This window comes from Sturnira hondurensis, unplaced genomic scaffold (genome assembly GCF_014824575.4).
Source record: "Sturnira hondurensis isolate 20B ecotype Veracruz unplaced genomic scaffold, ASM1482457v3 Scaffold0005329, whole genome shotgun sequence".
In the NCBI taxonomy this organism is placed as follows: Eukaryota; Metazoa; Chordata; class Mammalia; order Chiroptera; family Phyllostomidae; genus Sturnira; species Sturnira hondurensis.
In genome coordinates this window covers 7,351,837-7,372,337 of record NW_028077960.1, presented here as the reverse complement: position 1 = coordinate 7,372,337, position 20,501 = coordinate 7,351,837, and the positions used below count along the sequence as shown (strand labels likewise).

The 20,501-nt window shown below is 41.6% G+C and overlaps 3 protein-coding genes across 6 annotated transcripts; 2 read left to right on the top strand and 1 right to left on the bottom strand.

Annotated features, from left to right (window-relative positions):
- The first annotated feature begins 492 nt into the window (after positions 1-492).
- Positions 493-12,481, top strand: LRR1 (leucine rich repeat protein 1). Of its 3 annotated transcripts, none has more exons than XM_037047194.1 (4): positions 493-702; positions 4,271-4,369; positions 6,870-7,591; positions 12,050-12,481. In XM_037047194.1, the coding sequence occupies exons 1-4, from the start codon at positions 679-681 to the stop codon at positions 12,288-12,290; spliced, it is 1,086 nt and encodes a 361-aa protein (XP_036903089.1). In that variant the 5' UTR covers positions 493-678; the 3' UTR covers positions 12,291-12,481. The 3 variants fall into 3 exon arrangements, with proteins under 3 accessions (XP_036903089.1, XP_036903088.1, XP_036903090.1); XM_037047193.1 differs by having other exon boundaries at positions 493-891; XM_037047195.1 differs by lacking the exon at positions 6,870-7,591 and having other exon boundaries at positions 493-891; positions 12,050-12,208.
- A 4,255-nt stretch (positions 12,482-16,736) lies between these two features.
- RPL36AL (ribosomal protein L36a like) lies at positions 16,737-17,963 on the bottom strand. 2 transcript variants are annotated; one of them, XM_037047196.1, is made up of 2 exons: positions 17,858-17,963; positions 16,737-17,166 (listed from the first exon to the last, which is right to left on the bottom strand). In XM_037047196.1, exon 2 carries the CDS (start codon positions 17,147-17,149, stop codon positions 16,829-16,831), a length of 321 nt encoding a protein of 106 aa, XP_036903091.1. In that variant the 5' UTR covers positions 17,150-17,166; positions 17,858-17,963; the 3' UTR covers positions 16,737-16,828. The 2 variants fall into 2 exon arrangements, with proteins under 2 accessions (XP_036903091.1, XP_036903092.1); XM_037047197.1 differs by having other exon boundaries at positions 16,737-17,180; positions 17,858-17,938.
- Positions 17,964-18,025: 62 nt separating this feature from the next.
- MGAT2 (alpha-1,6-mannosyl-glycoprotein 2-beta-N-acetylglucosaminyltransferase) lies at positions 18,026-20,356 on the top strand. Its single transcript, XM_037047191.1, has one exon. It carries the CDS (start codon positions 18,549-18,551, stop codon positions 19,887-19,889), a length of 1,341 nt encoding a protein of 446 aa, XP_036903086.1. The 5' UTR covers positions 18,026-18,548; the 3' UTR covers positions 19,890-20,356.
- The last annotated feature ends 145 nt before the right edge of the window (positions 20,357-20,501 follow it).

Sequence of the window (20,501 nt, the reverse complement as noted above, 5' to 3'; positions counted from 1 at the left end):
CGGAACTTGCAAAGTCAAATGAGTTCTGATGTGACAGGCGTTCCCTCCGGAATGAGGGAGCCCCGAAAACCAAAACAGAACACCAGCCCGAAAGGGTCAGGAAATGCAGCGCCCTAGCTGGCACTGGGCAACCTGTAATGTCCCAAGTGCCGAAGCTGTGTAAGAAGGGAGACTTTCCTTTTAACAGAGGAGTACCTGCCTTCCCTCAGGAAAGTCAGTGGCCCAAAGTGTGCAAGTAACGGGTTAAGAGTCATCAGCGGGAAAACAGCTCCACCCTAAACAACAAAAACCACCACACGCAGTTGCACGCGGTCCGAGGAAAGGACCTTGCGGCCACATCAGTCCTCGTTTCGGGAGGCTCTAGCTGGGTCCTCGGGCTGTCGGTGTCCGCGCTCTGTGGCTCGAAGTCACGGTGAAGACTGGACCCTGCGAGGGAGGGTAAACTTAGCTGCAGGAGGGCAAACTTTGATTGTAAACTTAGCTGCAGGAGGCACCCCCTGCCCTCGCAGGACTCCTAGAGCCACTGCGCTGAGAAAGCCGGAGCTGCTGGCCCCCGGAGCAGACAGGCAGATCCGCAGACAGCCCGCGAGCTCGAGGACCCCGGCGGCGGCGCGGCCGGGCGGGAACCGGGAAGTTTCAAAGCCCAGTCGTGGAGCCGTCTGTCGCCTCTCAGGCGAGATGAAGCTGCACTGCGAGGTCGAGGTGGTCAGTCGGCACTTGCCGGCCTTGGGGCTGAGGAACCGGGGCAAGGGCGTCCGCACGGTGTTGAGCCTGTGTCAGCAGGCTCCCAAAAGTCAACTGCGGCCTCGGGCTGGGGAGCAGCCCGGCGGCCCGAGCCCCGCCTGCTTGCTTGTCTCCACCCTGAAGGACAGGCGCGGGACCCGCTATGAGGTGTGTGGAGCCCCGGGCCTTTCCGGGGCTGGAGCTTGTCCTGGGGGTTCGTGAGCGCCCGGTCCCGGAGTCCCACCACTACGCCGGGTTCCGGGGCTTCCCCCACGGGCTCGAGGAGAGCTTTTGAGAGTGCACCCCTGCTTAGTTTTCGTGCTCGTTTCTGCGCCTTCCAGTTGACAGGGAGCCATCTAGACTGGGGGAACAGTAAAATAAGCGCACTTCCGTTCAATAAATTCTGTCCCTCCCACAGAATTTTCGGTAGCTTTTTTCTTTTAAGGCTTTAAGGGGTAATGAATAGTATCTAAGGTCGCTAGACCAGATTAGTAGAGTGAAGCGGTAACGCGTGGGTCTGCATCTTGATATTTTTATTAATGTTATTGGTTACTGCATCTCCTTTTTTTGTTTGCTGAAATGTGCAATTTCCTAACAACTGATTTCTTGAGCCCAGGACTTTTCCTTACCTGCGTAGCAGTAAGTAGTAAATTCTCTAGAAACACTTGGAAGTTGAAACAGAATGTTTATTTTTCAATTGTGGGTTTTTTTTCCGCATTTGAAATAGAATTTTTAAAGCACAGGTTTTATCAAATCTTTCCTCCTTCATTACCAGGCGCTGTTATATTGTCAAAATGACTGGACTACCCTATGTCTATAAATAAAGTTGAGTGGGCAATTTGCCCACCCTTGCATCTGACTCTTGACTGGATTTTATGCCGTCTCTGGCATTATTTCCCTCTCAGTGTTGTACTCCGCAGGAATACAGTACTTAGTTGGGGAAAGGGGGCATTACCATCTCTTTCAGAAACACTTAGTGTTTCATGCAAGTAGTTGAAAGTCTAAATAACTTTCTTCTATTGATGGAATCAATTTATATAGTTGTTCACATTGAAAACTATTACCCAACATTGTAAAGGTTACAAAACTATGAAGTGACAAAAGCAAGCTCATAACTAGAATTGGATGTTTCTTTTATCTCCTCTTGTCTTCCCGGCAAACCTGTCTCTTTAATGCCCAGCTCAGGCCCTGCCTATTTAAAGCCTATTTAAAAAGTCTCTAGTGATATCCCTCTTAAAACTACTGCACTAATAGTCAATTCCATGTGCTAATCCCAATCAAAATTTGATTGTAAACTTAGCTGCAGACCTAACCTACGCATAAGGTGCAGTGCTCAAAACTGGGAGATAAAGTTGACTTACTGTCCTTCTGAGGTTAGAAAGGGAGAAACAGAAACCACTACTTAGAATATAAGACAGGCTATGATAATAAAAGTGGAAGTGAAGTACAGTATCAACAACAAGAATTCTGATTGTAGGGCCTTGAGAAAGATTGTACAAGAGGTGGTACTACAGGGCTTGGAAAATCATTGGTGCTTCGTAAACATTTGTTGAATGAATTTAGCGGGGCCTTGAAAAGTAGGTATTAGTGCCAAATATGGGAAGTACCTTGGACCTATTTCTCACACCTACTTTTCTGTCCCATGACTTCGGCTCTCATATGACTCATTTCCAAATCTGTATCTTTAGCCAGTATTCTCCGTTTTTGAATCTCTTACTGTTCCTAATTTAGAATTTAAACTTTATCATAGGTATGTGTACACAGGAAAAAACAGTGTGTGTATATAAATATATATATATAGAGAGAGAGTATATATAGAGTTTGCCATTCTCTGAGGTTTCAGGCTTCCACTGGGGTTCTTGGACTGTGTCTCTCCTTTGGATAAGGGAGAACAATTGTATCTTCCAGTTGGGTGTGTGATGTTTCATGCCACGGTCACTTTTTTTATACCTCTTCACTTTAGAAAATGCTTAACAACATTTAGCTTTTTTCCCCCCTCACAGAAGTAGTCGCGACCCACATCTGACTATCTAAATCTTCATGATATATTGGTGGAGGGCAGCAAATTGGTGGTCATCAGAGGGAACAGATCTTAGAAGAGCAGTGAGAAACATTTTTCATCTGATAAATGTGTAAATCCCTTCTCGTTTGAATCTGCTATCTACTGGAAATCTTCACTTGGATGTGTTGCAGCATTTCAACCTAAAAATTGACTGTCTTCGTCACCCATAAACCTGCTTTTCTGACAGTGTTCTTCAACTCATTAAGTAGTGATCTGCCCCATCCCAAAGCCTTAAAGCCTTTGCCTCCACACATCTAATATATTATTGAATCCTTTAAATTCTACATCCTGGGTATCTTTCAAATTTTCATCCATCCCAAACCATCATTGTTCCTTGCCAGGAGAATTTCTTAAAGGACCTGTCTACTATTGTCCTTCCCCCATCCTATGCTCCCCTCCCGCAAAGTTCATTCTTACACTGTAGTTAAAGGGAACTTGTAAAAATGTAGATCTAACCATGTGGATGACATTGTTCTTAGCGTAAAATCCAAAATTCTTAACATGGTTTACAAACTGTTTCACCATCCAATCTTTGTTTACCTTTTCAGGCTCACTTACCTCTTTTCACTGGATCCTTCAGCCATACTGAACTTCTTTCAGCTCCTCGCAGCTGCCAAGCTCTGTTGCTTTCAAGGCTTTGCACACATTGTTCCCTTTTGTTAGTGTGCTGTTTTCTCTTGTAATTTATTTACTTGGCCAATATGGCCTAATCCTTTAGTTCTCACCTTTAAAGTCACCTTCATATCTCAAGACCAGGTAAGATTTCTTTGCTATATAAGGTTTTATAGCAACCTGTACTTGTCTTGATAGTTGTTATGCTTGTAATTACTTTAATAACTGTCTCTCATCAGATTGGCAACTGTGTGATTACCATGCTGGTCTCATTCGCCACTATTGTCCCAAACCTCCTATCATAGTTAACCAAGTACGTAATGGCATCTCAATAAGTTGTTGTTGAAGTCTAAAGCAGAAACAACATCAGTCATTAAAAATTTTTGAGCCCCTCTTATGTGTCAGTCACCGTTTGGCTCTAGAGGTACAAAAATGACAAAGGAGACAAGATTACTGCTTTCATGGAGTTTGTAATCTTATGGGAGGTGTGCCCAACCCAGACTGATGGACTGAAGGACTGAAATTAAAAAGGCAAATAACTCCTATTGATAGCTCACTACCATTCCGCATAGGTGGAATTGGAGAAGAGGAAAATTCTCCCAAAACAGGAAATTCTGTGCTCAGAAGCAGAGAGTGTTAACTGGGCAGGTAGAAAAATAGTATCTGCCAGAAGGTACGTAAGAAATGTAGCTACCCATCTGCTAAAAACAAACCCGACCAAACAGAAAACTTTAAAACTTAAAACCACAAAACACACAGCCTTAAGGACTAAAAGACAAACCAACACCTGGCAAAGTGACTGGCACATTCTAGTTGTAATTAAGTATTAAATAATACTTCATTTTGTTCTTTTTTTCCATTGGTTTTAAACAGCTGAAGGAGAACATTGAGCAGTTCTTCACCAAATTTGTGGAAGAGGGGAAAGCTACTGTTCGGTTAAAGGAGCCTCCTGTGGATATCTGTCTAAGTAAGGTATGATATTGAAGACATTAATGGGGAGGTGGTTGGCTCTATTTTTTTTAAATAAACCATTTGAGTATCCTGATATCTCACATAGTTGAATAAGGATAGATTCTCACAGATGTGTTTGAAGAAGTGATGGCAACCACAAGACATCATAATTAAAATGCCAAAGGTTAAAGATAAAGAGAGAATCTTAAAACAGCAAGAGAAAAGCTGAGAGTTACCTACAAAAGAGTCCCCATAAAACTATCAGCTGATTTCTCAAAAGAAACTTTGCAGGCTAGAAGGGTCTGGCAAGAAGTATTCCAAGTGATGAAAAGCAAGGACCTACAACCTAGATTATTCTGTCCAGCAGAGTTATCATTTAGAATTGAAGGGCAGATAAAGTGCTTCCCAAAGTAACACTAAAGGAGTTTTTTAAGAAGAAGAAGAAGTGATGGCATCTTCTCAGGTGTGCTTGTATAGCTCCAAAGGGCAGAGTCAGCCATGGTAAAGCCGCCCAGGATGGGGAGGAAAACTAGGTTTGCTTCTCTACCCAAAGTGGAGCCTTAGGCTGTTCTTACACTGGAACTCTAAGGTAGGTGGTCCAAGTCTACATTTTGCCAGCTGAATTACATGTTACAAATCTAAGTTCAGTGTAAAAAAAGGATAAAATGCAATTAGAACCTTGTGTAGGAGTATTTTATTTACTATAATTATTTTTAAAAATAAACCATTAGAATAAAAACAATTTTTTTTTGCCCCATCTCCCCTTATTTGTTTTCCCCCTTCCTAGAGGGTAGGAGTAATGTCTTGTTCAACCTTGCATTACCCTTAACCCCAAGCAAAGTTTTTTAAAGTTTAATAACTTTTTGAAGTATTTGTATTAAATGGAATCATTTAGTCATACCTCTTCCTGTTCTTGTGATTTTTCATTTTCTCTTCATGTTTAGCCTGTCCTTCCACTAACTTTTTCTTTATACCTAAAAACAAGCTGAGATCTTAACAATGAAAAAAACAGAAAAAACAAATTTCTGGAAAGACAGGCTAAATCCAGTGCCTCCACTTTATGACCTTTACTTTCACTGGTGTATTCAAAACACTGCCTGAAAGGTCAGTGATGTCCTGTGTATTTGCCAATCACATTACCATTTTTTCCTTATCTTTTTTGAGCTCTGTAGAATTTGACACTGGTGGCCACTCTCTTCTTTTTTTAAAAAAATATTTTATTTATTTATCTTTAGAGGGAAAGGGAAGGAGAAGAGGAGAGAAATATCAATGTATGGTTGCCTCTCATGTGTCCCCTGCTGGGAACTGGCCTGCAACCCAGGCATGTGCCCTGGCTGGGAATCGAACCACGATCCTGTGGTTCGCAGGCCCGCGCTCAATCCACTGAGCTATACCAGCCCGGGCTCACTCTCTTCTTAATAAAACTTTTCTTGCCATCTGTGACAGGGCACTATCCTGATTGACCTTTGATTTTTGCAGCCATTCCTTTGTCTGCCATCTCTGGCAACCTTTTTTTCTGTCCCCCAAATAAAGGCTTTATTCCAGTTCTCTGCCGTCCCTGCCTTCCATTCCAGGAGTTCAACCCTTATTGTGGGTAACTCCCAAGTTGGTACGTTCTTTTGGACCTGGAGATCCAGGTCTCCAGATTTTCCTTACTCCACTTCACTGTATGTACTGCTGCCAAAATAATACTTAGATCTTATGTAATTCTCATGCTCAAAATTCTTCACTGATTTCCCTCAGCCTGATCTCTCTGTCTTCCTTACCTTAACATCAAGCTCATATATAATCTATCCCCGAACTGTATTTCTAATCTTTTACTCTGCAAAGCTCCCACATTCCAACCAAATAGGATCACATACTTCATTTCCCACACTTGATAAACGTTCACTATTTTTTTCACATGTGAACTTTAGGAAACTCCTAAAGTATCCCACCAAGTTTTAGTAATTTTTATTGATGACTTAGTTCGCATACCACTTGATTAGTGATTTCTCTGTTCAGCTGGAAGCAACCTCACTTGCCTTTGACGTTTTCTGGCACTTTTGACATTTTCTGGCACTGTGGACAGTGCCATTTAGCCCTGCTTTTGACAGACAGGCCATGAATTTCCTAGTTCCTAATCTTTATGAATGGCATTCCTGGGTATTTTACAGTGTACAGGGCTGTCTCAGTCTGTCTCAGAGGCCCTGGAGATTTGGGTGCGTTCATCTTAAACCCAAGTCCCAAGTGGAATCTTTTCATGCCTTCCTATCTTATTTTATATTCTTATGGTTCCCTCCTTTGAACAGTTTTATTTAGGGTATGTCAATATTTTTTTTAAAAACTTTTAATATTTTTTGTATCTATATTGAAATTTAGTTGTAGTAGAATACTAAAAATTTTATTTTTTATAGCCATCTTCAATAAATGATTGTATGATTTGCATGTATAACTCTTTACAATATTTGTTATAGAATGAATTAGTATGCATACATTATCTAAAACAGAATTTATAATTGTACAACTTTTATTTATTTAGGCCAATTCCAGCAGTTTAAAGAGTTTCCTTTCAGCCTTGAGACTGGCTCATAGAGGCTGTGATGTTGAGGCACCACTTTCACCCCTCGAACCAGTGAAGACTTCAGAATTTGAAAAATTCAAAACTAAAATGGTTATCACTTCCAAAAAGGACTATCCTTTAAGCAAGAACTTCCCATATTACCTGGAACATCTTCAGGCTTCTTATTGTGGTCTTGTCCGAGTTGATATGCGTATGCTTTCCTTAAAAAACCTTAAGAAATTAGACTTGAGCCACAACCATATAAAAAAGCTTCCAGCTACAATTGGAGACCTCATCCACCTACAAGAACTTAACCTGAATGACAATCACTTGGAGTCATTTAGTGTAGCACTGTGTCAATCTACACTCCGGAAATCACTTCGGAGTTTGGATCTCAGCAAGAACAAAATCAAGGCACTCCCTGTGCAGCTTTGTCAGCTTCGGGAACTTACAGATTTAAAACTTGATGATAATGAATTGATTCGGTTGCCTTTCAAGCTAGGACAATTGACAAACCTGCGATTTTTGTCAGCAGCTCGAAATAAGCTTCCATTTTTGCCTTGTGAATTTAAAAATTTATCTCTTGAGTACTTGGATCTTTATGGAAATACTTTTGAACAACCAGAAGTTCTTCCAGTTATAATGCTGCAAACGCCATTAACTTTATTGGAATCTTCTGCACGGACCATATTAAATAATAGGTAAGACTTAAATAGTCATAAAATGTGGTACTTTTGATAGCATCCTAGTGTTCTCATCATCCTCAGACTAATAGTCTTTAACCATAGTTTAGGATGCTGTGCATAATCTGACCCCTTGCTGTGGTGGCCTTTTTGTTGCTCCTTAACCACTGCTTGGAATACTTTTCCTCCAGAAAGTCTCATAGACTCATAAGAAATTTCATTTCTTAATGAAATTCTCACTTCATTAAGTTTCCTGCCCAGGAGGCACCCAGAACAGTCTTTTGTGAATACCTATTTAATGTTTTATCCTCCACCCCTTTACATTGTTTTTTTTTCCTTTGGTCATAGGATATATTACCTGGCATTACATTTTTTTCAACATTTGTTTTATGTCACTTTTTCCCACTAGCTAAGATCCATGAAGGTAAGGACTTTGTCTTATTCTCTACTATTTCCCTAGTGTCTAAAATGTGGTATCCTCAGCTCTTGCCATATGTTAGGCATTATTAAATGTTGGGAACCACCCTGCCTGGTTTCAGGAGCTGTAAACCCCCATAGCTAAGGCTGAGTGAGTGACCTTCGACCTTCAGACCATACACTAAGGAGACAAAGCTTATCTCCCTGGCAGGAACGCTGCTTCTGCTCCTTTTTCCATAACTGGCCTCCAGTGCTTGATCAGTCAGCCAATGACAGGTATGATTCCCCAAGGCGGGACCCACCTAAGACAGGCATGATCATGTGGAGGCCCCAGGGAAGGACTTGGGGGGCTATGGAGAACGGGGGTGATGGTCCCTTAGCCCTCAGCTTTGATGAAGCCCGAGTCGTCATTTCTTCTAATTCCTTGGCTATCTTGCCTCCTGTGCTGGAAAGGGCGGGCTCCCCAGGAGATCGGGCCTGAGAAAGGATATGTAAAATCCTGTGAAACCTGCTTTGCTAAGAATACTTTTAGTTAAATGATAAAGACCCAAGCAGGAAATGAGTTTGTTTCCCAAAGTTTTGTAGCCTTTTAGCTGATAGATCCTGACTCAGAAGAAGCCCTAATAGTTCTTTGTATGCTATCTACTGTTTGATCCTTACTGCCTGACACTGATTAATGAACTGTACCTGTATTCCTGTGAAAATTAAACCTAATAAAAGCCTGTCTAGGCAAGGGTCAGCATGCTCTCCCCTTGAGAGGGTGGCTAGATCACTCCAAGGCACTCCCCTTTGAGGGAGTAGTCATGCCGTCCCTTTTCCTCCACAGGACTGAGTTGTCTGAGTGAATTTGTCTCATGTCTCATCTATGACACTGTGGGCACTGCGGGCCAGTGCACACATCAATTAAATATTTGAGTGAATGAATGGCATTGTTTTTCTTTTTCTTCTGGTCTCCTGACCAGAAGCATCAGGATTTTCTAGGAACTTGCTAGAGATTCAAGTTCTTGAACTCCACCCCAGAGCTACTAAATTAGAAACTCTGAGGGTGAGGACAGTTATCTATGTGTTGATAAATCCTCTGGGTAGTTCTAATGTACTTTAAATTTTGAGAACTCCAATCTGGCATTGTGTGGTTAAGTATGGTCTTTGGAGTCAGACTTGGGTTTGATTCCTGGCTTCACCCCTTAATATGGCTTTAGCAAGTTATTTAACCTCTTCTATTCAGTGTTCTATCTGTGAAACAGAGTTGTGAAGATATTGAGCTAATGTAATACCAAAGCAGTTGGCACATAGTAGGTCTCAATAGCTGTTGGTTCCCTTTCCTTTGTCTTCATGCACTAACTGAAGTTGATTTCATGAGACGCTGAACAGGTATTCATTTTGTCCATGCTTCTTTCATTATTGAATGCATATAAAATAGTAGCACAGCCATATTTCAAAGAAGAGATTCTTAACTCTTTTTTTGGCAGGATACAAGCTCTTTAAAAATAAAAATAACTGTCCTGGCTGGTGTTGCTTAGTGGACTGAGTGCCATCCTGCAAGCCAAAGGTCGCTGGTTTAATTCCCAGTCAGGACACAAGCCTGGGTTGTGGGCCAGGTCCCCAGTAAGGGGCACAGAAGAGGCAACCACACATTGATGTTTCTCTACCTCTCTTTCCCCCTTTATCCCCTCTGACTAAAAATAAATAAAATCTTTAAAAATAAATGAATAAAAACAACGGATCAAAATTATGGGCCTAGAAAAATGCACATGAATACATACACAGAATTTTCCATACAACTTTGTAATGTTTATGGACCACACTGAAATCCAATCCAATCCTCCCTTCTCACTATCCATAGCATAAGAATTCTTATTTTAAAGAATAAAATGGTTCTCAAACTTCGCATTTGGAATTACCTGAGGAGCTTTTAAAAATTTGACAATTAGTTCCCACCCTGGACTTACTAAATCAGAATGTCTGAGAGTAGGAGCCAGTATTTAAACCCCAGGTGATTCTGTAGAGCTAGGTATGACTAAGAACCACTAATTCAGGGCTGAGTGTAATTTCAGAACCCCTAATAAAGGGCTGAGTGTAATTTCAACTCCTTAACAGTTAAGGAGTAGTTACATTTATACAGTCTTAAAATTATTTTGGCCCTTTGAAGGCAACTGTGAGGCTGATGTGGCCCCCAAAGAAAATGAATTTGACACATCTGCTAAGGAGATACTGATTTGGCTGTTCAGAGACCACACTTCGACCACTGGCTTAAGGCATTGACTCTTAAGTAAGAATTAAAAATTACTAGCTAAATGACAATACATGTAAGTGCCTAGAACAGTACCTGGCTTATAATAGGTCTCAATAAATATTTAATATTTACATATATTTATTATAATAAATACATGTAATTTACTTATCTGGCAGTTAAAAATTAGTGTTATCATTAGCTGTGGAAGAGCTTTTAAATAATATAGATGAAAAATATACATGCCTAGTTTCTACCTCAGACTAACTAGTTCAAAGTTGCCAGAGATGGGCAAGAAAGGTGACAGGATTATGAAGTAAAAATTGGTAGTTACAGAATAGTCATGGGGATGTAAAGTACAGAATAGGGAATAGAGTAGCCAAAGAACTTATATGCAGGACATGGACATGGACAATTGTGTGGAGAGTGCCTATGAGAGTTGGGGTGGGGCGGAGGTGGGCAAAGGAGAAAAATCGGGACAGCTGCAATAGCATAAAATACAATTTTAAAAAAACAATATGATATAATAGGCAGAGCAGAAAAATAATTAGTGCTGAATGAGTGAGCATTGTAGTACTCTTTTTTAAACTTGATCTCTATTAATACCCTTACTAAAATATAATTTTGCATGTTTCACTAACCTTTACTAAAGTATAATTTTTGCATGTTTTCAGCCCTCTTTTAGAAAGGATATAAACCCAAAGCCATGAGAATAATACCTATTATCTATCTGTTGGTAAATTGTTTTAACTACTAGTTACAAAGTTATGGTCTATTAGAAAAATATGTGGAAATTTAAATTATGTCACAGTTGTTACCTGTTTCCTTAGACTATAACAGATAGGTGGAAGACATTAATGTAGATATGCAATAGACACTTCCTGGCACAGTTTTTAACTTACACACACAGGTAATGAATTAATACATGTGGGAAAAGTGAAAAATTGTAAGCCAGGTCAATTCCAAATCCCTTACAAAAAGTAAACCACTATTTCTGATTTGATGTGTATCTCTTCAGACTTTTAAAAAAGGGTTTTAAACTCTGAGTTGGTTTTATTTATTTGCTGAAAAAGATCTAAACACCTATTATGTGCCAGCCTGGGCTAGGAACTATAGAAAACAGCTGTGTAAGGGAGACTAAGTGCACAGAGCATTGTGTTTAGGGGGAAGGAGTGGGCGGTAGGGAGGCCATCTCAAGAGACTGTCTCTTAGTTTTGTGTAGATGAGGGTGAGCACTTAGACTTGGTTTTAATTGCATTGGACACCACTCAAGTTATTCAGGAGGGCGAATGATTAAAGCAAGGTGAGGCGGCCTTACTTGCTTAGCAAGTAAAGTAAAACTAAGGCCCCAAACAATGTGTTTTAAATGTTTTATAGTTTAAAATTCCCTTTTGAATAATTGATGTACCTAGGAGAGTATGGTATATGGATTTATTGAAATGTTTCTTCACAGGTAGAACTCCTTAGTTCTCCCATTACCATCATGAGAATTGTATGAAAGAGCTATAGATTTAACTTACCATGTAATGCTGTTCATACAGTATAGTTATATAAAGGATAGATACCTCATTCTATTCAATGGATTATACGATTAAGTGGCAGTGCTTGAAAGATACTATATGGAGTGGTATAGATCCTGTTCGGTTTACAATAAATTATAGTTTGGAATATCCTGTTTTTTGAAATATTTCCCCCATAACCCAGTTTGTAAGATGAAACAATATACAGAATCATTTAATTGAGTAATCTTTCGGTTATAATTTAGTGCTTAATAATTCATATCCAAATACATTTTTAAAATATATTTTTAAACATTTTTTCTCCAATAGGATTCCATATGGCTCTCATATCATTCCTTTCCACCTTTGCCAAGATTTGGATACTGCAAAAACCTGTGTTTGTGGAAGATTTTGTCTAAGCTGTTTTATTCAGGGAACAACGACCATGAATCTACACTCAGTTGCTCATACTGTGGTCTTAGTAGATAATATGGGTGGCACTGAAGCACCTGTTCTCTCTTACTTCTGTTCTCTATCCTGTTACGTAAATTCCTGTGATATGTTCAAATAATAGATGATACTACAAAAAGAAATTCTGTGTTACAGATCAGTTTGGGATTCATTTATGGTTTAACAGAGTTCAGTTGGAGAAAGGGAAGCTTTTTTGTATGCATGCTTGAGGGCAAGAATGTGTGTTACACTTAACATTTTGTAACTGTAAAGTCTTAATTTCATTAAAACAATTTTATTGTGGGGTGAACTTGTATCAGTTTATTGCATTTTGTGTTGATTTTAGCTTAGTGTTTCTGGAATGTGTTGTGGGGTTATCTTTTAATGTTAAGCATACAGTGATCTCAATCACTTCAGTCATAGAATTTTCCTACCAACTTATTTTTCATTTCAAGTAAAGCAATTGAGATTATGAATGCATAATATACTCCTTGGAGAACTAATGTGGTCTAAATTATAGGGAAAACTTTTTATTATGAAATTGCATGTGTTCTTAAGCATTACTACCTTTTGTGTTTTTTAGCTGTATTAGTCTACAGATGGAATTCTATATCCACCAAGCATAAAGTAGGAGTTGCTTTGAGAAAGATTTAGACTTTTATAAGTTTTATAATGTCAATCACACAATCTTTGTATTTCTAAGGTTGGTGGGGGGGGTGGCAGTTGAACAAGGTTTTAGTTGGGTGAGAGGAGCAGAAAAAGATTATATTTTACTGACATTCTGTATTATGAGGGTTCTTTTTCTATTAAGTTTTTTCATTTAAAAAGTGGCGGCAATACACAAACAAAGGATGAGAATTTGAACTAGGGTAGAGGAAGTAGAAAAGTAACAAACTTGAAAGTTATGTAGAATGGCATCAGTAACTGTTCCTTCTGTTCATTCCCACTGCCCTTCAAATCAGCCTCTCCTAGATCACTAACAGACTCCTAACTGGTTTCTCAGAACAAGGGAGGATAAAAAGTTCCTGGAGAAAATCTCCTCCAGCATTTATACATTACTGCCACTTTGGGCTTGTAATTAGAGGCGGATTCTGAGGGGGGACCCCCCCCAAAAAACAATTATCTTCTCGGGGGTCAGGCCCCTTGTAGTACACGCTTCCCCCACTAGGTGAGTGTTCTAGGAACCCATCTGTACCAGTGTGCCAGCTGGTGTTGTTGTGATAGGCTGCATTCAGCTAGTGAATTTTTTTTTTGAAGACTCTTTCAACCTGTCTGCCCATTATTACATGATGTGTGACTTTGGGGGACACTTGCCCACACCCAGATGAGTATTGAGCAGTTTTTGACTAAAAATGGCATGACCCCCATGCGCCACCCTTTCTATTAACCCCATCTCACCCTAGGCAACTTTGTTTCCCTGGATGAAAAAAGTCCTCTATAGGAAACATTTTACCAATGTGGGAGAGGTGAAACAAAAAATGGCATAAGTACAAAAATGCATCAAAATCAATATGTTCAAAGACTTTTGAGCAGTGGAAAACATCTCGATAGGTAAATTGCATCAAATGGTTAGTACTTTGAAGGTGATCAAAGTTGATACATGTGAGAATACACAATTTTTTATAAATAAATTCTGGTTTTGTAGGGATCCCCATCATATACAAGACTATTTCTTACAACTGAAATAACCTGTCTCCCTAGCATATTTATTTGGGGCATTTTTTCTTTTTGGAAAATACAAATATTCTTGAACAGATACTGTTTTAAATTTTTATTAAAAAACTATGGACCTCCAGCCAAGATGGAGGCGTAGGTGGAAACACTGTGCCTATTCCCACAACTGAGTTTAAAGACAACAAAGTTTTAGTAACAAAAATGCAACCAAAACACAGAAAATTTAACTATACAGAAGTCCCAAAATAATGAACCAATTCAGCCAGACTGGTAAGAGGGGCGGAGCCAGTGGCTGGCGGAGCGGGTTTGCGCAGGAAAATTCAACCGGACCCACCCAGGCTCGGGCAGCGGTTGGCCGATCCCAGGTGTGGGGTTGCAAAGGGTGGACCAGTGAGGGTGAAGGGCGGCTGGCTGGCCGTGGTCACACATTTGCATGCAGATAAACCAGGCAAAGGAGCTAGCAGTGAGATGGACCACACAGGCCCCAGCAGCGGGAAGCAGCAGAGGGGACCACCAATGCCCCTCGTTGACCCCCACCCCCACATACAGCACCACAACCCAGCAACTGAGTTGCCCCGCCCTGGTGAACACCTAGGGCTCCACCCCTCATACATAGCAGGTGCGAACAGACCAAAACATTATGTCTGAAGAACTCAAAGCCCCAGAACCAATAACTAAGTGACTGAGAAATAGCCAACCTATCAGATGCACAGTTCAAAATACTGGTGATCAGGATGCTCACAGAACTGGTTGTTTTTAGTCACAAATTAGAGGAACAAATGAAGGCTAAACTGATTGAAATGAAGAGAAATGCACAGGAAACCAACAGTGATGGAAAGGAAACTGGGACTCAAATCAAGGGAGTGGGCCAGAAGGAAGAAAAAAATGACCAAACAGAAAAGTATGAAGAAACAAGAATTCAAAAAAATAAGGAGGCTTAGGAACCTTCAGGACATCCTTAAACGTTCCAACATCCGAATTACAGGGGTACCAGAAGGGGAAAAGAAACAGCCACGGGTGGAAAACTTATTTGAACAAATAATAAAGGAGAACTTCCCCAGTCTGGCAAAGGAAATAGACTTCCAGGAAATCCAGGAAGCTCAGAGAGTCCCAAAGAAGTTGGACCCAAGAAGGAACACACCAAGGCACATCATACTTACATTAGCCAAGATTAAAATGAAAGAGAATCCTAGAAGCAGCAAGAGATAAGGGGACAGTCACCTACGAAGGAGAATCCTAGAAGCAGCAAGAGATAAGGGGACAGTCACCTACAAAGGAGTTCCCATCAGACTGTGAGCGGATTTCTCAAAAGAGACCTTAGAGGCAAGAAGGGGCTGGAAAGAAGTATTCCAAGTCATGAAATCCAAAGACCTACATCCAAGATTGCTCTATCCAGCAAAGCTTTCATTTAGAATGGAAGGACAGATAAACTGCTTCTCAGCTAAGTTCAAATTCAAGGAGTTCATCACCACCAAGCCTTTATTATTTTAAACGTTAAAGGGACTTATCTAAGAAAAAGAAGATAAAAATATCAACAGTGAAAGGACAGCAAACTCAGTTATTAACAACCAGGCCTAAAACAAAAGCAAACTAAGAGGACAGCTAGACCAGGAGTGGAACCATAGAAATGAAGATAACATGGAGGGTTAGCAACAGGGGAGTGGGAGGAGAAGGGGGGAGAAGGTAGAGAGAATAAGTAGCATAGATGGCAGATAGAAAATAGACGGGGGGAGGGCAAGAATACTATGGGAAATATAGAATCCAAAAAACTTGAGACACGTGGACATGAACTAAAGGGGGGGAATGGTGGGAGAGGGGTGCGCAGGGTGGAGGGGGATGAAGGGGGGAAATAGGACAACTGTAATGGCATAATCAATAAAATATATTTTTTAAAAAACTATGTACATGAGGTCCAAATGTTTCTTCACCACGCTGGCGGAGGCAAGGCATCGGTCCAAAGAAATGATCCTTTGGACAATGTTAAATTTATATTGCTAGTGATTAAATTCTTCCTCAAACCCTGTATTATTTCTAGATTTTTATTTTAAAAAATCATATATAATGCAAACATGCCTTAAATAGAGCAGTGATTTATCTGGTACCGACTTTGTTCCAGGTGTTCTATTCCGAGTATTTTATTCAATAATTACACATCATCCTGTGAGGGATGCCATGAACCATATCAGAGGTTTTAGGTCCAAGCGTCATACTACCTTCTAGAGTTAATTCAATTTGGTCTCTAAAACCAATAAATCTGTAATTAAGTATCTTAGGATTTTCTTAACACAAAAATTGGTGGGGGATTGCCTATAAATATAAAACTACATTAAAACATGGTTCTTTAGTGATGTCTTATGGCATATTTAAAAAATTTGTACATATCTGATTTTTATGTTCTTATAATTATTTTTTTAAAAAATGCAGCTATAGTCATGGCTATAGCTCAGTGTATTGATCATGGGCCTGCGAACCACATGATCACGGTTCGATTTCCAGTCAAGGCACATGCCTGGGTTGTGGGCCAGTTCCCAAAAGGGGACTCACGAGAGGCAACCATACACTGATGTTTCTCTCCTTCTCTCCTTCCCTTCCTCTCTAAAAAAGATAAAATTAAAAAAATAAAATAAAAATGCAGATAGAAATGTTGGGAATAAGTGTTTAACCACCTGTGACTCCTACACCTTAGCCCCTTGCCTATCTTACTCATCTACAAGCCATCCCATGTAAATACCATAGCTGACCTAAAATTCATATATAAAAGCAAAATTCTCATTCCTGTGGAACTATGTTTAATAATTTGAGACTCACAAGTAATTTACTCATATTTCCTTAATTTAGAACCACATTAAGCATGCAGTTCTACTCCTATTTTTTAAAAAACCCACAAAAGATATGAGTAAGAATATCACTGCATTTATTTTCATACAGGTAATTTTTCTACTGCTTCAACATTTTCCTTCCGAAAATAAAACAGAATCCCAAAGCTTAGAACTGGATCACTTGGCCCTTTCTCTTCTTATCTCCTCCCAGTTCAAAATGCTTGCATCTTTTAATGGCCAGCATCCTCTTGGATCTGCAGTTAGGCTCAACACATTCAAGCCTCAGCACAATCTTCTTTGTGGTTTTAGCCTTCTTCCGGAAAATTGGCTTTGTCTGCCCACCGTAGCCACTCTGCTTCCGATCATAGCGCCTTTTCCCCTGAGCATACAGGGAATCCTTGCCCTTCTTATACTGGGTCACTTTGTGAGGCTGATGCTTTCCACACTTCTTACAGAATGTCCTTCGGGTTTTAGGCACATTGACCATCTTTGCGGTAAAGCTGTCTATACAAGGAAAACTGTGGTAAGATATTTAAACTACAGTTAAACATTTTGAAATGTATTAGTAGTCTGCAAGTACTTATAGGAGAATAACAATTAGTAATGTATAAATCCACCAACTATTAATTTTCCATGAGTAAACGCGCATACACGCGAACACCTTTTTGGAAAGCTTAAATCACTGCATGGCTAGAATGAGACGATAAACAGCAAGAGCAGCAAGCACCGACTTCCCGGTACAGAGTAGGAGCTTAATTACCGGTGGCTCTCAAGAGAAAAGCCTAATGATGTTTAATTTTCTTTCGCAGAGAAGGCCAAGGTTCCAGTTCCATTTAAACTGCTCTCCGCACCCACTTCCGCAATGTTCTAGATCCCGGACAGGCCCCGTTCCGTGCGAGACGGCCTAGCTACCGCTACGACCCGCCTCCATTCGTTCTGGGAGAACTGCAGGCGTCTGGTTTCACTCCTCCATCCCAAGCACCCTTCACCCTCACCGCTCAGCCGCCCAGAACGCTGACGTGTCCTTAACAAGTACCTCCCGGCCCAGCTGCGCCATGCCCGAGTCCCGTTCCTGAAGCAGAAGCCCGTTCTTGAGCTCTACCCAGCCAAAGCGGCGGGTCTCACCTTCCCTTCCCTACTAGGGCCCAGTCCACCCCCGGGTTCTGGACACCCTAGAGCCCCAACCCTACCTTACCTGGAAACCCGGCGTCTATACTCGGCCTCGCTCCGCTCGCGCCTAACAGGAAAAGGAGGCAACGAGCGGAAGTTGAAACCAAGCTTTGAGCGACAGTGCCACGGACCAATAGGTAGCGGGCAGCGGCGGATGAGCACCTCTGCACGAGTTGCGGAAGCGCCAACCAACGGCCCAAGGGGCGGGCCAGAGGGGTGTGGGCCCTAGGGCCGCGGCGCTCCGCGGGCCAGTAGCGGGTTGTCAGAGTGGTCGCTGCCCAAGTTGGGTGAGGCTGCGTTGCTGGGTCTTGGTGGTCTGGGGCTGGCGTTAAGGATGAGAGCGCAGAGGACACAGGGCCGCTGGAGGCGCAGGTAACGAAGCTGAGGTTCGGTGGGGCTGCGGCGGAGCTTCTTCCGAGACTCGTGCTGAATGGAGAGAACCGAGGCGTGTACGAGCCCCGGCTCCTAGCGGCGGGACTACTGCCCGAGCTGCAGCTGCCAGGTGAAGATGTGTGGAGTCCCGGCAGCACGGTGAAGCCGAGAGCGTTCGGGCCCCAGGAGTTCTGGGGCCCGGGATGAGTTAGCGAGGGCAGCCACGGGGGCCAGTTCCGACTGCTACAGGCCAAGGCGACGACAGCTGCCTGCTCTCCTCTTCCGTGCAGACGCGGCTAGCTCCTTTCCGTACCCTCCTGCCAGCGTTCCCGGCTCAGGAGACCATGAGGTTCCGTATCTACAAGCGGAAGGTGCTGATCCTAACGATCGTGGTGGCCGCCTGCGGCTTCGTTCTCTGGAGCAGCAATGGGCGACAAAGGAAGAATGAGGCCTTCTCCCCGCCGCTCCTGGACACCGAGCCCGTGCGTGCTGCGGGTGGCCGGGTTGGGGACCATCCCCCAGTGTCCATGGGCATCCGTCGGGTCTCCAACGAGTCAGCGGCCCCGCTGGTCGCGGTGGCCCCGCAGCCCGAGGCGGACAACTTGACGCTGCGGTACCGGTCCCTGGTTTACCAGCTGAACTTTGACCAGACGCTGAGGAATGTAGATAAGGCCGGCTCCTGGGCCCCCGGAGAGCTGGTGCTGGTGGTCCAGGTACATAACCGGCCTGATTACCTCAAACTGCTTCTGGACTCACTTCGGAAAGCCCAGGGCATTGACAACGTCCTCGTCATCTTTAGCCATGACTTCTGGTCGACTGAGATCAATCAGCTGATCGCTGCTGTGGATTTCTGTCCTGTTCTGCAAGTGTTCTTTCCTTTCAGCATTCAGTTGTACCCTAACGAGTTTCCGGGCAGTGACCCTAGAGATTGCCCGAGAGATCTGGAGAAGAATGCAGCTTTGAAGATGGGATGCATTAATGCTGAGTATCCTGACTCCTTTGGCCATTATAGAGAGGCCAAGTTCTCCCAAACCAAACACCACTGGTGGTGGAAGCTGCATTTTGTATGGGAAAGGGTCAAAATTCTTCGAGACTATGCTGGCCTCATAGTTTTCCTGGAGGAGGATCACTACTTAGCCCCAGACTTTTACCATGTCTTCAAAAAGATGTGGAAATTAAAGCAACAAGAGTGTCCTGAGTGTGATGTTCTTTCTCTGGGAACCTATACTGCCAGTCGAAGTTTCTCTGGCATTGCTGACAAGGTAGACGTGAAAACTTGGAAATCCACAGAGCACAATATGGGTCTAGCCTTGACCCGGGATGCATATCAGAAACTGATCGACTGCACAGATACTTTCTGTACTTATGATGATTATAACTGGGACTGGACTGTTCAATATTTGACTCTATCTTGTCTTCCAAAATTCTGGAAAGTGCTAGTTCCTCAGGTACCTAGGATTTTTCATGCTGGAGACTGTGGTATGCACCACAAGAAAACCTGTAGACCATCAACCCAGAGTGCCCAAATTGAGTCACTCTTAAATAGTAACAAACAGTACATGTTTCCAGAAACTCTAAGTATCAGTGAGAAATTCATGGCAGCCATTTCCCCACCTAGGAAAAATGGAGGGTGGGGAGATATTAGAGACCATGAACTCTGTAAAAGTTATAGAAGACTGCAGTGAAAAAAAAAAATGCAAAAGCAAAAGTGACAGTCTTCTATTTTTGATATTTGTCCCAACAGGACAGACAGTTAAATAAAAGAGTTTAAGGTTTGGGTTTCTGCTTTAATACAAAAAATTCTTGTAAAAGGTGTCCAATTACAGTAATCTTTTTCCTTTATGTCTGATTAAGATTTAAAAGTTTTAATTTTGGGAGTTGGATTTTAAAGCTTAGTCTTTGTATCTGTTATAGCTAATCATTACTCTGAGAGAAGAGGAGGAATTTTATTTAAATTGCATCTATTAATATTTTTACCTGGAACTTTGTATGCGTTTCCATTTTCAAATTTATTTAAAGTTGTCATAGTAGTAAAAAATATTACCACGAAATTGTTAAGTATTAATGGAACAAGCCCAGTTTCACTCTCCACACAGTTACTAGAAAAGGATTGCTTTACTGCTTTTATAATTCAAAAGTTATGTTTGTTAAACACCCTGTCAAAACAGAGTCAATATAAGTGTTACAGATTCCTGTATTATTGTGTTACGATTTGCCTGTGCTTTGGAACCTTCGTAGAATACACTTTCTTTTGGAATGTATTTGATAAGAAAATTTTAACACTGTTTTCACCTCAA

Excerpts from the sequence above, each read along its gene's own strand:
- LRR1 (XM_037047193.1), top strand. The coding sequence starts at position 679 with ATGAAGCTGCACTGCGAGGTCGAGGTGGTCAGTCGGCACTTGCCGGCC. Across the intron at positions 892-4,270 it reads GGCGCGGGACCCGCTATGAG|CTGAAGGAGAACATTGAGCA; the intron begins GTGTGTGGAGCC and ends GGTTTTAAACAG. Across the intron at positions 7,592-12,049 it reads CGGACCATATTAAATAATAG|GATTCCATATGGCTCTCATA; the intron begins GTAAGACTTAAA and ends TTTCTCCAATAG.
- RPL36AL (XM_037047196.1), bottom strand. The coding sequence starts at position 17,149 with ATGGTCAATGTGCCTAAAACCCGAAGGACATTCTGTAAGAAGTGTGGA.
- MGAT2 (XM_037047191.1), top strand. The coding sequence starts at position 18,549 with ATGAGGTTCCGTATCTACAAGCGGAAGGTGCTGATCCTAACGATCGTG.